The sequence below is a fragment of the Maylandia zebra genome, linkage group LG8 (assembly GCF_041146795.1).
Source record: "Maylandia zebra isolate NMK-2024a linkage group LG8, Mzebra_GT3a, whole genome shotgun sequence".
NCBI lineage: Eukaryota > Metazoa > Chordata > Actinopteri > Cichliformes > Cichlidae > Maylandia > Maylandia zebra.
Window position 1 is genome coordinate 24,700,956 of NC_135174.1, and position 12,273 is coordinate 24,713,228.

The following is a 12,273-nucleotide window of genomic DNA, read 5'->3' on the forward strand; positions in this document are numbered from 1 at the left end:
TCAGTAATTTAATGTCTCATTTAATACAACATGATGTTCACTTTTAAAAATTATAATGCCATCTACAGAAACATAAACAAACAAATAAAGTAGGGTATGGTTTAGAGTGCTGCTACCTTGTGATCAGAGCATGATAAAGGTAAATGTTAAAGCAGCACTAGAGAGAAGTGTTTCTCTGCCCTGAAAGATTAATGTATTAAATGCACATTCTTCATGACTATCTTATACAAAAAGATTTATTGAACCACAAAACACTGGCAGCCTTTTTAAGTTAACGATTTTTCTCATACAACTTATTTATTATGAAAATACTAGGTATAAGATGAACAAAGATTGCTATGAATTGTGAGTCATGTAAAGCAACGAGTCAATATGGAGCTTCAAATAATCATATGTCCCCTTTTAAAGTTTTCACAGCAAAAAAGATTTTAAATTTGTGATGCAGCTGGGTGAGTTCACTAACTGGTGCTTTTTAAATCAGCCTGGAGGAATTTTCTCATTGAAATAAGCTGTAGAGTTTGCTGGAGATAATCTTCTGGGGTTTCTTTAATCTCAGTATTAAGAAAGGCAATTTTAGGTTTGAGGCTTTCTTTTTCTAATAGCAGTTACTCAGTCATTCTCATTCCATGCTATTCACATGGGATTATTTGTAATAAATATTGTCATGGATGAATTAGTTTTATCAGTGTATAGAGAAATCACATGAGATTAATCCTCCTGGCTCTGCCTCTGGGGACCGTTAAGTCTGATCCGCAACACCACATGTTGCTCCGGCTGCTATTCATTTACTTTTCCTTCATGCTGACACTGATTGAATTTTTTTTTTGTTTAATGGAGTTTCAATTTGAAAGTCCATTAACTGACTAACCAAAGATGATCAATGGACAGATCCCAGTTGCCCATAAGCTAATGGATTTTTGACTTTCTAATAGCAGCAGAGTGATGTAATGTAATCAATACTTTTCTTGTTAAAGCTGTACCACCTCTAAAAGTTTGCTATGTGAGAGTACCAAGACACACTAAACATATTAACAGACATTGGACTAAAATGCTCTCTCATTTCTTTGCATTTTCACTGTCTACTGAATATACTAACATACAATAGCACCAGGCTTGTCCTAGTCACTTCATAATGAGCCTAAGAAGGGATCAGCCAGGTTTCCACGGTGCTGATTAACATGTGGTAATCACAGTTGAATCACAGCAAAAGCCTTAAGAAACCTGTGAACTTGGTAGGTTGGAAAATGACTTGGCACAGCTGTTTGGCTAGAAACTCTGCAAGCCTACTTCACAATAAGTGTCAACGTTAAAGGTCAAAAGGTTGGTCGAGAGGGTTATAGTTAGTTTATGCAGCCATCCAATTATCCAAAAGGGGTCGGATACAGCAGCTTATCCCAGCTGCTATGGGCTAGTGCTTCACCCATGACGGGTCACCAGTCTTATCACGGGGCTATCACAGAGAGACAGACAACTGTTCACACTCAGCCAATTTACAATCATCAGATAACTTAACATGCATGTCTGTGGACTGTGGGAGAACCAACACAGGCAGAGAGAGAACATGCTAACGCCACACAGAAACCCTTCTTGCTGTGAAGTGACGGTGCTAACCACTACTGTACTACTGTGCATTCTGTTTTAAGTTTTTTTTTAATTTTATTATAATTTTCTTTAGCTTTTTTAATATTTATTGCTATTTTTCGCCCAGACCAAGTACAAAAACACTGACCCTCTGATGGGGGTAACCCTAACCCTATATTGTTAACCTGGAAGAACAATTTAATAAGAACAAAAATGGTTACGATCTTAGAGAGTTCATCTTATAAGAAAAAAAAATACAAAATGCCTTGTAATAGATTTAGAACTAGCTGATTTCCATGATCACCGCCTGGGCGGGTAATAATAATTAATCAGCTATAAAATATCAAAATATTTGAGCTACAAGTAGATCAATTTGATCAAATTATAAAAAAGCAAAATACTTTTTTTTTTTTTGTTTTAAAACATGGCAGGTGTCATGATGTGTGGTATGGAGAGGAGCCAGATGCAGGGCTCCTCCTTTATTTGACTTCTCTGGAAACCATCAGGAAGAGCAGAAGTTAAACTAGGAAAACATGACACGCACAAGGGAGCACATCAAGGAACAAAAACAGCACAGAGCTAGACAGGATATATGCTACAGACTCACAGGTGGGTTTTTTTTATTTTTTAAACTGGGGTTTTCTACTTTTATTTTGAAATATATATATTTCTCACGAAAATGCAAAAAACGGATGTGGAAACATTGGCTATTAATAAGCTCGCAAACAATAACACAGAACCATGTTTGTGATGTCAGAAACGGAGATAAAAGTATCCTCCTTTTCCACGTAGCTACATGCAATTCAACTTCTGAACATCTCCCTATTTGGTGTTAGCTTTAAAAAAAAGAAGAAAAAAGTTTTGAGTGACTTAAAACACCGTTTACATGTGGTCGAAAGGCCTGAGGCCTTACTAGGGATTAGAAAACAGGTGGGAAAAGAGACATGGGTGCATGTAAACAACACAGGTGGAGACAGACAGGGAGGGAGGAAACACACACACACACACACTAAACCACACACAGAAACAAAGGACACTGTGAAGGTTAGAATATAAAATCATAACAAGAGTCACAGCAATATGACAGAAAACCCCATAATGGTAAATCATTACAACACCCTTGGACCGCAACGGCTGATTACCAAAAACGTGTGAGTGACGTAGTGAAAACTGAATTCCTGTCATACTTTAAATGACTTCTCTGAAACTTAAGGCGACGACACACCCACAGGTTGGATATCCTGACAGTCTGACTCACTGTGATGATGTTTTTAGTCTACAAGAGGCTCCGTTGTTGGTTTTTGTACACCATGATCTCATCATCAGGCGTCCTGTTGTCCATTGTTCTTCACGCTCGACTGCTGGGCAGCGCCGGGAATAAACTGTTGATATCATAGTCTGTTGTGCCTGCTGTTATAATGTCAACATTTACCACCAGACGTTTGAAGGAGTGAAAAAGTAAGTCTGTCACGCTTTTTAAAAATTGTTCTCTGTGTATTATTGCCTTTACTTAGTAGCTTTAAACACCCACTGCAGAAGTACCACGCCAAGTTCAACCTGTCTCCTCTTCTCAGTGTTTTACCTTTTGTGGTATTATCCACAGTTATGAACTTTTCAGTTGTTCCTAAGGCTGATAAGATGTGTGGAGACAGTAGCCTTTGTTGCTGTCAGGGAAAAATGCCAGCATGTTACAAGGCATTTTACATCTCAAATGAAGAGAGACCCCTTCCTTGTGCTGCCCCATGCCTCAAGCCCTGTTTGTGCTGCTTGGATGGATATAATGAATGGCCTGTCCCTGGCTGTCTGTGTGTGGCCCACCATGGTCTTGTGGGATATTTGTATCCTTCAGTCTACTGTATATCATCTCTGTGTTGTCTGTGTCATAGGCACTGTGAGAAAAATTCCTTGAAAGAAACCCTGTGGGGAGATTTGAATGCTGCAATCACTTCTTGTTAGGTCTTAAAGAAAAACATGCCAGTTCAGCTCATTTCTTTAGTTGCTGAATAAGATCAATAAATATTATAGCAACAGGTTTTGACACAGCTATTTGAAAACACTATTAACGAAGCCTTTGATAGAAAAATGCTATGATTATCATGTTTTGCTAGTTTGCACTCAGACAGTGACTGATTTTTGTCTTTAAGTACTTAAGATTCGACTTGATTTTATAAGGCTTAATATAAGACCTTGCCCTTACTATGACAGTTATCACTGAAGAGTCAGTCAGTGCTTCACACCAAATAAGATGAAATGACTTTAGAGGGGAACATGCAGTTGCAGTTTTCATCTACTTGCTCAGCCTCCTGATCCTGAGACCCTCTTTGAGCAAGGGCCTACAAGGTTTTTGAGAAACTTCTTAAAGGATATGCTGAAACTTTAACCATAACATGTGAACACTTGTGTCGTTTCTCCATTTCACAGCCTTGAGCTTCAGTTGAGAGTGTGAAAAAAATCACTATATTAAAAATTGTTTTGATATAGAAGGAATTATGGTAAGAAAGTAAGTGCGCTCCAGCTTGCTTTAACCAACCACCTATATTACATGGTGGAAACTTACCCCCCAGAAAAGTACTCTTTGAAGTTTTCTTCAGTGAATGATCAAATATACATGTCTCTATTCATCTACGTCATAGACATGAAACTGGTGCAGATATGCTGTTGGTTACATAAAAATCTCACTGAACAAAAGTCTGATTTTAGCTTCAGATTGTGACACTTGGAGTCGGTGTAAAATTGATTTGGCTGCAGATTTTAAAAGGTTAAATGTGATTATCAGCTGTGAAAATTTCAAGTGGATAATTCCTGTTTTTATTAAGTAATGAGGGCAAAAATAATGTGAATTAAGAAGTGCAAAATTTAGATCCACTCCTATGTAGTTGAGTGATTGTAAATCATTAAATATTCATAGTATAAAGGTTAAATTATGCATGGCAAAAAATTAAAGCATGAAGCATCTGATGGAAATGTTTTAAGATTTAACAGATTTTTCTATAAGGAATCACCTATGAAGGGCTTTCAGAGGACTTGAGACTTACTCTTAAGCCAAAACAATGTTTTCATGGTGCAGCAAATGGATAACTGGAGCTCCACAGGATGACAGTTGTTAATTTTGATTCATTTACATATTTTATTAACCTATTTGGCATTGGTTTGTTTTTGCCCTAGCACTCATCGTTGTTTTAGTGTGGGGGGGAAAAATATTTTCTCCAGTTTTGTACTTCAGTCTTGTTCCGTTTGGACGAACTTTGGAGTGAGATGTCAACAGATAAAGTGGCCTAGCATTGCCAGTCATGTGGACTCTGTATAGATCTGTTATGAAGTGTGAGATGAATTTGAAGGTTGATGTCCTGGTAAATCTACTGTCACCTTGAAAGACAGATTGTGGATACAAGCAACTGAAATGTCCTTCCTCTGACGGGTGACTGAGGAGTTTGGTCATTTGGGAGCGGTACAGAGTAGATGATACTGTGCATTGAAAGGAGCCAGTTTGAGTGGTTTGGCCTCCTGGACACCTCATAGTGAGCTTTTCTTGGGCGGGTCTCACTGGGAGGTGACTGAGTGGATAGATTACACCTCTTGGCTACTTGGAAGAGATGGAGGAGTTGGCGAGGGAGAGCGAGGTCTTTGACTTGCGCTCATTTCTAGCTCCTATTAGAATGATTTTATCCTGAGAACAGAGTAACGATTCTTCTCTATTTGAAATCATACAGGGATTTCTTGAACATAAAGTATGCTGATGTAGTTATTTTGAAGTTTGGGACAGATTTATTATGAGTGTCCCTCTTTGAAACCGTCCCCATGACAGGGGAAAAAAGGAACGCTATCAGTCTGTCACTATTTAACACATTCACATTTGTTCTTTTTCAGCACGAGTGACCTCTCTGAGCTGCCACCATGGCCCTGGTTCAGCCTCTACCTGTATCTGCTGAGCCCCACACCCCAAGCCTGAGTGGAGGAGCTCGCAGACGACACCCTTCTGCCCCTTCCCCCCCCATCAACGCGCCACTGGCCACTCTGGATCCTATGGGTTCTGTCGGTAGCCTCATCACCACCCACCCTGGTCCCTACCAGGACCATCGCCCAATTGTTGAGCTGGGAGCCAGAGTTCGACGGCCCACACCAGGAGTTTCCCGCGTGGACTCCGAGTCGCCCCAACAGGATCTGTTACTGCAAAGCATTCCCCCAGTCAAGAAACAGAACTCCACGACGTCCAGCAGAGGGCTGGAGAAGGAGACTGGGAACGGGAACTACACATATCTGAATGAGGACTACATAGGTGACTGGAATGACAGTCATGTGACACCTGGCAGCCCAGGAAGTGAAGTAGACGAGATTAAAGAAGGATTAAATGGAAATATTGGAGGACCTCCTCCTAAACTGATCCCAGTGTCAGGAAAACTTGAGAAGGTGAGTGTGTGAGGCTCCACAGTGCATACCATATATGTGGTCCATATCATTCAGTTTTGTCCGCCCTATAAAGACTCCATTTCCCAGAAGCAGGGCCTGTGTCACATAAAACATATTTTAACTACTTATTCACAGCTTTGTTTAGGCTTAATTTTGCTTTGTAAAGCTTTAGATTATATCAAATTCACTCTTTTTACTTTTTACTAGAATATGGAGAAAACAGTGCTGCGGCCCACTGCCTTCAAACCCGTCATTCCCAAGAGCCGCTCCTCGATGCAGTATCTCTCGCCTCGCCATTGTGCCAATGCGCCAGAAAGCCAAAACAACCTGAACCTGCTCAGCCCCACCCACAGAGATGTGTCGCCCTCCTGCTCTGAGAAGCGTAGCTCCTATAGTGGTGGGCGTAACGCCGCTGGTGGTAACAGCCAGTCTTGCTCATTATCAGACTCTGGACGCAATTCCCTCTCTAGCCTGCCGCCTTACAGTGCTGCCAGCTACAACCTGCCGTCGGGGGAGGCTTCCGCTGGCCACCTAGAGCCCATGAAGAGCGCCCCGCCAGTGACTGTACATGGACACTCCAACTCAGACAGCGGGCGATCCTCCTCCAGTAAGAGCACAGGCTCTGGGTCGATAAGTGGGCGGGGGCAGCCTCTGTCTGACAGCGGGTCTGGTGGGCGTTCTCCTGGCCCTGTGGAAGGCTATGAGGGGGTGGTAAGGGATCTAGAGGACAAACTGAGGGAGAGAGAGCTGGAGCTGCAGCAACTCAGAGACAATCTGGATGAGAATGAAGCTGCAATATGTCAGGTGAGACCTCCAAACAAAATATCCAAGCAGGACATTTGCTTTATCTAAACTTACACAGATCTGAACTTTGACCTCTCTGCCACTGGTTGTTCTGCTTTACAGGTTTATGAGGAGAAGCAGAAGCGCTTTGAGCTGGAACTGGAGGAGCTGAGGCAGGGCTGTGCCACCAGGATGCAGGTTGCCTCTCAGAAAGCCCAGCGTGCACAGCAGGTGCTTCAGCTGCAGGTTAGAACCTCAGACAAGAATATTCAGTGCTGGCTTTTGAAAACAAAGCATTGTTTTAAGTGTATCGCTCTCTCTCTCTCTCTTTTTTCTTTTTATGGCTGCAGGTTTTCCAGCTCCAGCAGGAGAAGAAGAAACTTCAGGAGGACTTTGCTCAGCTTCTGAAGGAGAGGGAGCAGCTTGAGGAGCGCTGCACCTCGTATGAGCATGAGAAGATCCAGCTGGGCCCTCGACTCGAGGAGACCAAGTGGGAGGTGAGCGGATGTTCTTTAAACTCTTATATAATGTAGTAATAAGTACATGAAATACATTTGAGTTTTAAAGTGTATTATTGTGCCCTTTTAGTGATTTTTTTTTTTTTGTGCCACATCTCATTCTTCATTAAACGCATCACTGCTATAAGAGCTGTGCAAATCAAATCACTAATTTAATGTCTTGCTGTAATCGTGAATGAAATGAAATTAATGTCATCCAATGAATTTTAGTGATAACAAAAAAATACTTTAAAAAAAAGGCTTCTTTTAAAGAAAAATATCCAATATTTTATAAGAAAAAGTTCAGTCAGTTCAAAACGTAAAAGTAACTATTTCATGGTTTATATTAATTATTCTGACTGATTTTGTGTAAAATACAAATCCTTTCTAAAGTTCAAAGCAATCTCCACACCTTCTTAACGATTCTGCAACATTTTAGTGTATTATTATTCTAAAAAGCGCTATATACTTAATATTTGTACTTAATTTTGGATCTAAAATAATTACCTGCACACACAAACGTTAGCCTCTCAGACTGAAAACTGTTTGGTTGTATTTTATGACATTTTCTTCAAGAGAGAGTTTCTGAAATGAACCATTTTCACTCTTTTCTGACATTTAATTACTGATCAAATCGATTGTCTGCATAAATAAATGTCAGTTTGATTGATAATGGGAATCATTGCACTTATTTGTTTAAGTAAGATTGTTTAAGAGCTTGGGTATTGTATTAAAAATTTCCATCTGGAAAACCAACTAGTGACAAGCTGCAAACCTTTAAAGTCAAACTTTTTACCTCTATGGATGAGGTCTACCTCATTAAATCTGTAAATAAGACAGTAAATAAAAACCACCAAACAGCAGGTCAGTGACACAAATGTTATTTAGCCTTCTCTAAAATCTTTCATCTATAAAGCACAACAACTCCTTTATCCATTTTAGTAGTAGTAGTAGTACCATCTAACCTTCAAAACCAACAGAGCTCTTTGTCGACACTTCATTGACTGAATTTCCCTCCTAAATGCTTCTCTCCACTCAGGTCTGTCAGAAGTCTGGGGAAATCTCGTTGCTGAAGCAGCAGTTGAAGGAAGTGCAGAGTGAGTTAGCTCAGCGTGTGGGGGAGATCGTCTCACTGCGGGGTCAACTCAGGGAGACTCGTGGCGAGCTGACCAACACCCAGGTGCTGCTCCAGGAGGCCCACGGCACCATCCGAACTCGAACACTGGAGCTGGAGGTGTGTGAAAATGAGCTTCAGCGTCGCAAGAGCGAAGCAGAGCTACTCAGAGAAAAGGTAGGACGCCTGGAGGGGGAAATGGCTCATCTCCGAGATGCTCTGGTCAATCAAGGCCCGGGAAACAGACAGTGTCAGGTGTTTCAGGAAGCCGAGGAGCAGCTGCTCGCCTACGAGAGCGACGAAGCGAAGGCTCAGCGGCAGAGCAACACCGAGGCGCTGCAGAGCATGAAGGTGCAGATGGACAGGATGAGATCCGAGTTAGCTTTTGAGCGTCAAAAAGCTGAGCAGCAACTGGGAAGCTTTGAGGAGGAGCGCAAGATATGGCAGGAGGAAAAGGACAAAGTAATTCGCTACCAGAAGCAGCTGCAGCAGAACTATGTGCAGATGTATCGCAGGAACCGAGAGCTGGAGCAGCTCCTGCAGGAGCTCAGTTTGGAACTGGAAAGCAGAGATGATGATGAGGGCAGCGGCAATGAGATCAACTTTGATGAAATTGCCGCAACAGAAATTTGACCCTCGTATCTGTCCTTTGATTGTGTTTCTTTTTTTTCTTTTTTTTTTAAATTTTGCACTACTGTAAGCTAATTGTCTTTCCTCCTTCATGTTCAGACAAGCATAAAAGTACTTAAAATGTAAAAAAAAAAGTGGTGTTTCACACCTGCACCGCTTGATTTCTGCTTCATTGGTCTGGTCTACAAGTCTCACTTTAAAGCCACTGACCTTTAATTAGTTGTTAGCCCTCCACCTCAATCCTTTGCCCTTCTATTAATGTCTGTTAGTATTAACACCGACCAGATATAAGCATACGAGCCCTGGTCCTCTCACGCTTTTCAAAGTTCGTGGGAGATTTTGTTTGTGGGTGACTCACTTCTCTCATTCTCTCAACCTTTCGCTATCCTCCCCCTGTGTTGGTTATGACTCCACCTTCCCTGCTGGCTTTAGCACTCCCACTCTGTGTTAGTAGTCAGCTCTCATTAGTGCAGTTCATTTAGACGGAGCCCACGCTGTCGTCAGTGATTGTGGGATACCACACAATCAGGATGTCATGATAAGAGTGAGTGAATCAGAGCCTGGTGCTAATCGCTGACAGGTCTATCTTGTTGTTTTCCTCAGAACTAGTCCAGCTTTTATGCTAACTGTTCATGACCAACAAGTAAACTGTTGATCGTTCTCTACTTATTTTCACTGTAGCAACAAAAAACAAAACCCTAGTTTTTTTGTTGCCCAAATATGTTGTTTCTGGACATGTAATGATCTTGGAAAACAAACTTAAGGCTTCTTAAAAATGCACTCTGATAGTTTGGAAATACAAAGTGGACTATTAGTCTTTATTTATTTTATTTTATTTTTTCACATTTATACTATTACAAGGTGGATGCTCATATTAAAAATGGCCAATTAAAAAAAATCTAAAAAAAAAATTAGGTCAGCATTTGAGCAAGTAATCCCTGTGAGCCAAAAGCTCTGGCTTTTTAAAGTGCATGTCCTTAATATAGTCATATCTGGCACACATCAGCCCCAGCCACCTACTGTTCACACCTTCTGTTAGCGGTGGGCAGCCAATCAAAAGATCGCTTAGAGCTGCCTTAAGGCCCAGTATGAGATATTTGACAAGTATAACCCCAGGATTAACACTCGGTACAGCTGGAGCTGATTGCATCCACTTAAGACAATGCTTGTAGTTTCACCATGCTGCGTTCTGGTGTGATTTGAAGGTTCGCAAGGAATGGCAAAAAATTGTCAGAATTGACAGAGACATTCAACCAGTGTACTCCCCAGAGCTCGTAATGTGCACAATAGGTTCCCCTTATCCCTAAATTAATGGAGAGGGTGGAAGCCGTGTCATCAACATCTGTCTAGTCTTAATTCACAGTATTTAACAATGCCTGGAACAAATATTACTTTAACACCACTACACATATCAGCTTTAAGCTCGCACAGACACAAACATCTGTGCCACAGTTATCTCAAGATTGGATTAAATAACTCTCCCGGAGAGTAGCAGCAGAACATGAGGATAAAATCTTCCAAAACCTTAACAGGACAGTAACTTCATGATATCATTGCTTTAAAGATGATATTTACCAAAAAACATTAATGTCCCAAATCACTTCCTGTTTACTGTTCGATTTATAGTTTTTCTGCACCATACAGTGGCTTTAATTTCCAGATACGGAACAAAAACGATCTCCATGTCATGTTTACCTCTTTCTGTTACCAGTGCTGTAGTACAGTCAGTCACATCTTATTCAAATCTACGCTAAAAAGTGTGCTCACTCTTAGTAAAATGCTGAGCATGTGTTTTACGGGTGAGAAATAGCCCAGGACTCTGAAACTGAAGCAGCAAAATGGAGATTAGCCATGATTTATTTACTTATGTACACCTGTGCATAATCGTCTTGCTGTTTTTGCAAAAGCTAGACTGTCTTCATTTTGTTAGTGTTTGGTGGAAACACCGTTAACTTCTCCCTTAAGTTTAGGATCAAACTATTTTGGCTTTAAAGAAATATGACATCAGGACAATATGGATGATAATTTTGTCTGGTAATAAATCAAGCGCACCCCTGTCCTTTACAGCAGTGCAACTTCACTTCTATCCTAAAACCGAAAACAAATTCACCATTCAGTTCAGCTTGAACTAAATGGAGAGAGACAAACAAGAGTCCTTGGTCAACAAGCTCTAACTCCAGAACATGTTTGAAGTGAAAGGATCATCAGTGTTTGCCTGCAAACAGGATCTCTGAGGGTTTCTCATCTGGTCCTCTTTCAGTGATGGTTAACCGGATGTTTGCTGGTTATCTGCTACTGCTCTCCCTCTGGTCCAAAGAGGAGCAGCAGTTTTTGTAAGTTTAACTTAAAATGCACCAACTAGCCTGAAGGTCAAGGAAATCCCATGTGAAAAGCCCCCCTTTTTTTTTAGGTTTAGCAAATTCACGGTTTTAAATCATCAATAATCATGTTAAATAATCAGGATTGCAAGATTTTGTCCAAAATTATCATGATTGTGGCTTTTGCCTAAATCGAGCAGCCTTATTTTGTGGTTGTGGACCTGCTGCTGAGCATGCAGAAGTAAATAAGGGAGAGGTTGTCAGTGTTGGGAATTAGATGCAGTGTTTTGGATCTCCTCAAACATCCAGATATTAAAGGGAAATCATAATGCCTAATTTCTTATATCACACAGTATATTGTGACTGTTTTTCCCCTTTATCATTGTTTTGTTTTTTAATCATAATTGGAGAAACTACTCTCAAAGAGGTCGTCGTTTTTCTGTGTGGATAAAGTGTTATGAACGTTTCCGTATTACTCATCGCTGAAATGGCGAGCTCTTGTACCAAGTGACGTTTTCGTTTAAAGTCAAACTAATTTTCCACCGACTGCTTGAATCTGTTTATTTACGCCCCTGTACCACAGGAGGAGACGCGTCCTGTTCCTCTCTCACTGCTGAGTGAATCATTATTATCCTCCATTATTATGTAAATAAACCTCACTTGTCCATAACATGATAAAGTTTTCTTCCAGAGATGTGTTCATCTCACAATAAAAGCATAGCCACTGTGAATAGACCAAAGCAATGTCCCACGTTCTATATTTTGCTCCTACAGATATGATGCCTGTATATTACTGTTTGTGTAGATGTTTGTTTTGGTTCCTCAGTATAATTTTATAATCCACAATATTTGTATGAAAACATTAAATGTATATTTTCATGCTGTACATTTCTTGAACAAACCCACTCTGGTTTTAATAATAAAAAAAGAGACAAAAGTTTAA

General features: G+C 40.6%; 1 protein-coding gene across 4 annotated transcripts in view; it reads left to right on the forward strand.

Moving 5' to 3' along the window:
* LOC101483580 (leucine zipper tumor suppressor 2) overlaps nucleotides 1-12,273 on the forward strand; it is a 45,500-nt gene extending 33,227 nt beyond the window's left edge. For 3 of the 4 annotated variants that reach the window (XM_004556746.3, XM_076887676.1, XM_012920637.4), the window contains 5 exons: nucleotides 5,449-5,988; nucleotides 6,196-6,792; nucleotides 6,895-7,017; nucleotides 7,122-7,268; nucleotides 8,308-12,273. In XM_004556746.3, coding sequence (XP_004556803.3) covers nucleotides 5,476-5,988; nucleotides 6,196-6,792; nucleotides 6,895-7,017; nucleotides 7,122-7,268; nucleotides 8,308-9,015 — 2,088 coding nt within the window. In that variant the 5' untranslated portion in view covers nucleotides 5,449-5,475 and the 3' untranslated portion in view covers nucleotides 9,016-12,273. Of the gene's footprint in view, nucleotides 1-2,922; nucleotides 3,040-5,448; nucleotides 5,989-6,195; nucleotides 6,793-6,894; nucleotides 7,018-7,121; nucleotides 7,269-8,307 lie in introns of those variants that run through there. The other variant, XM_012920636.4, reaches the window with a different exon arrangement.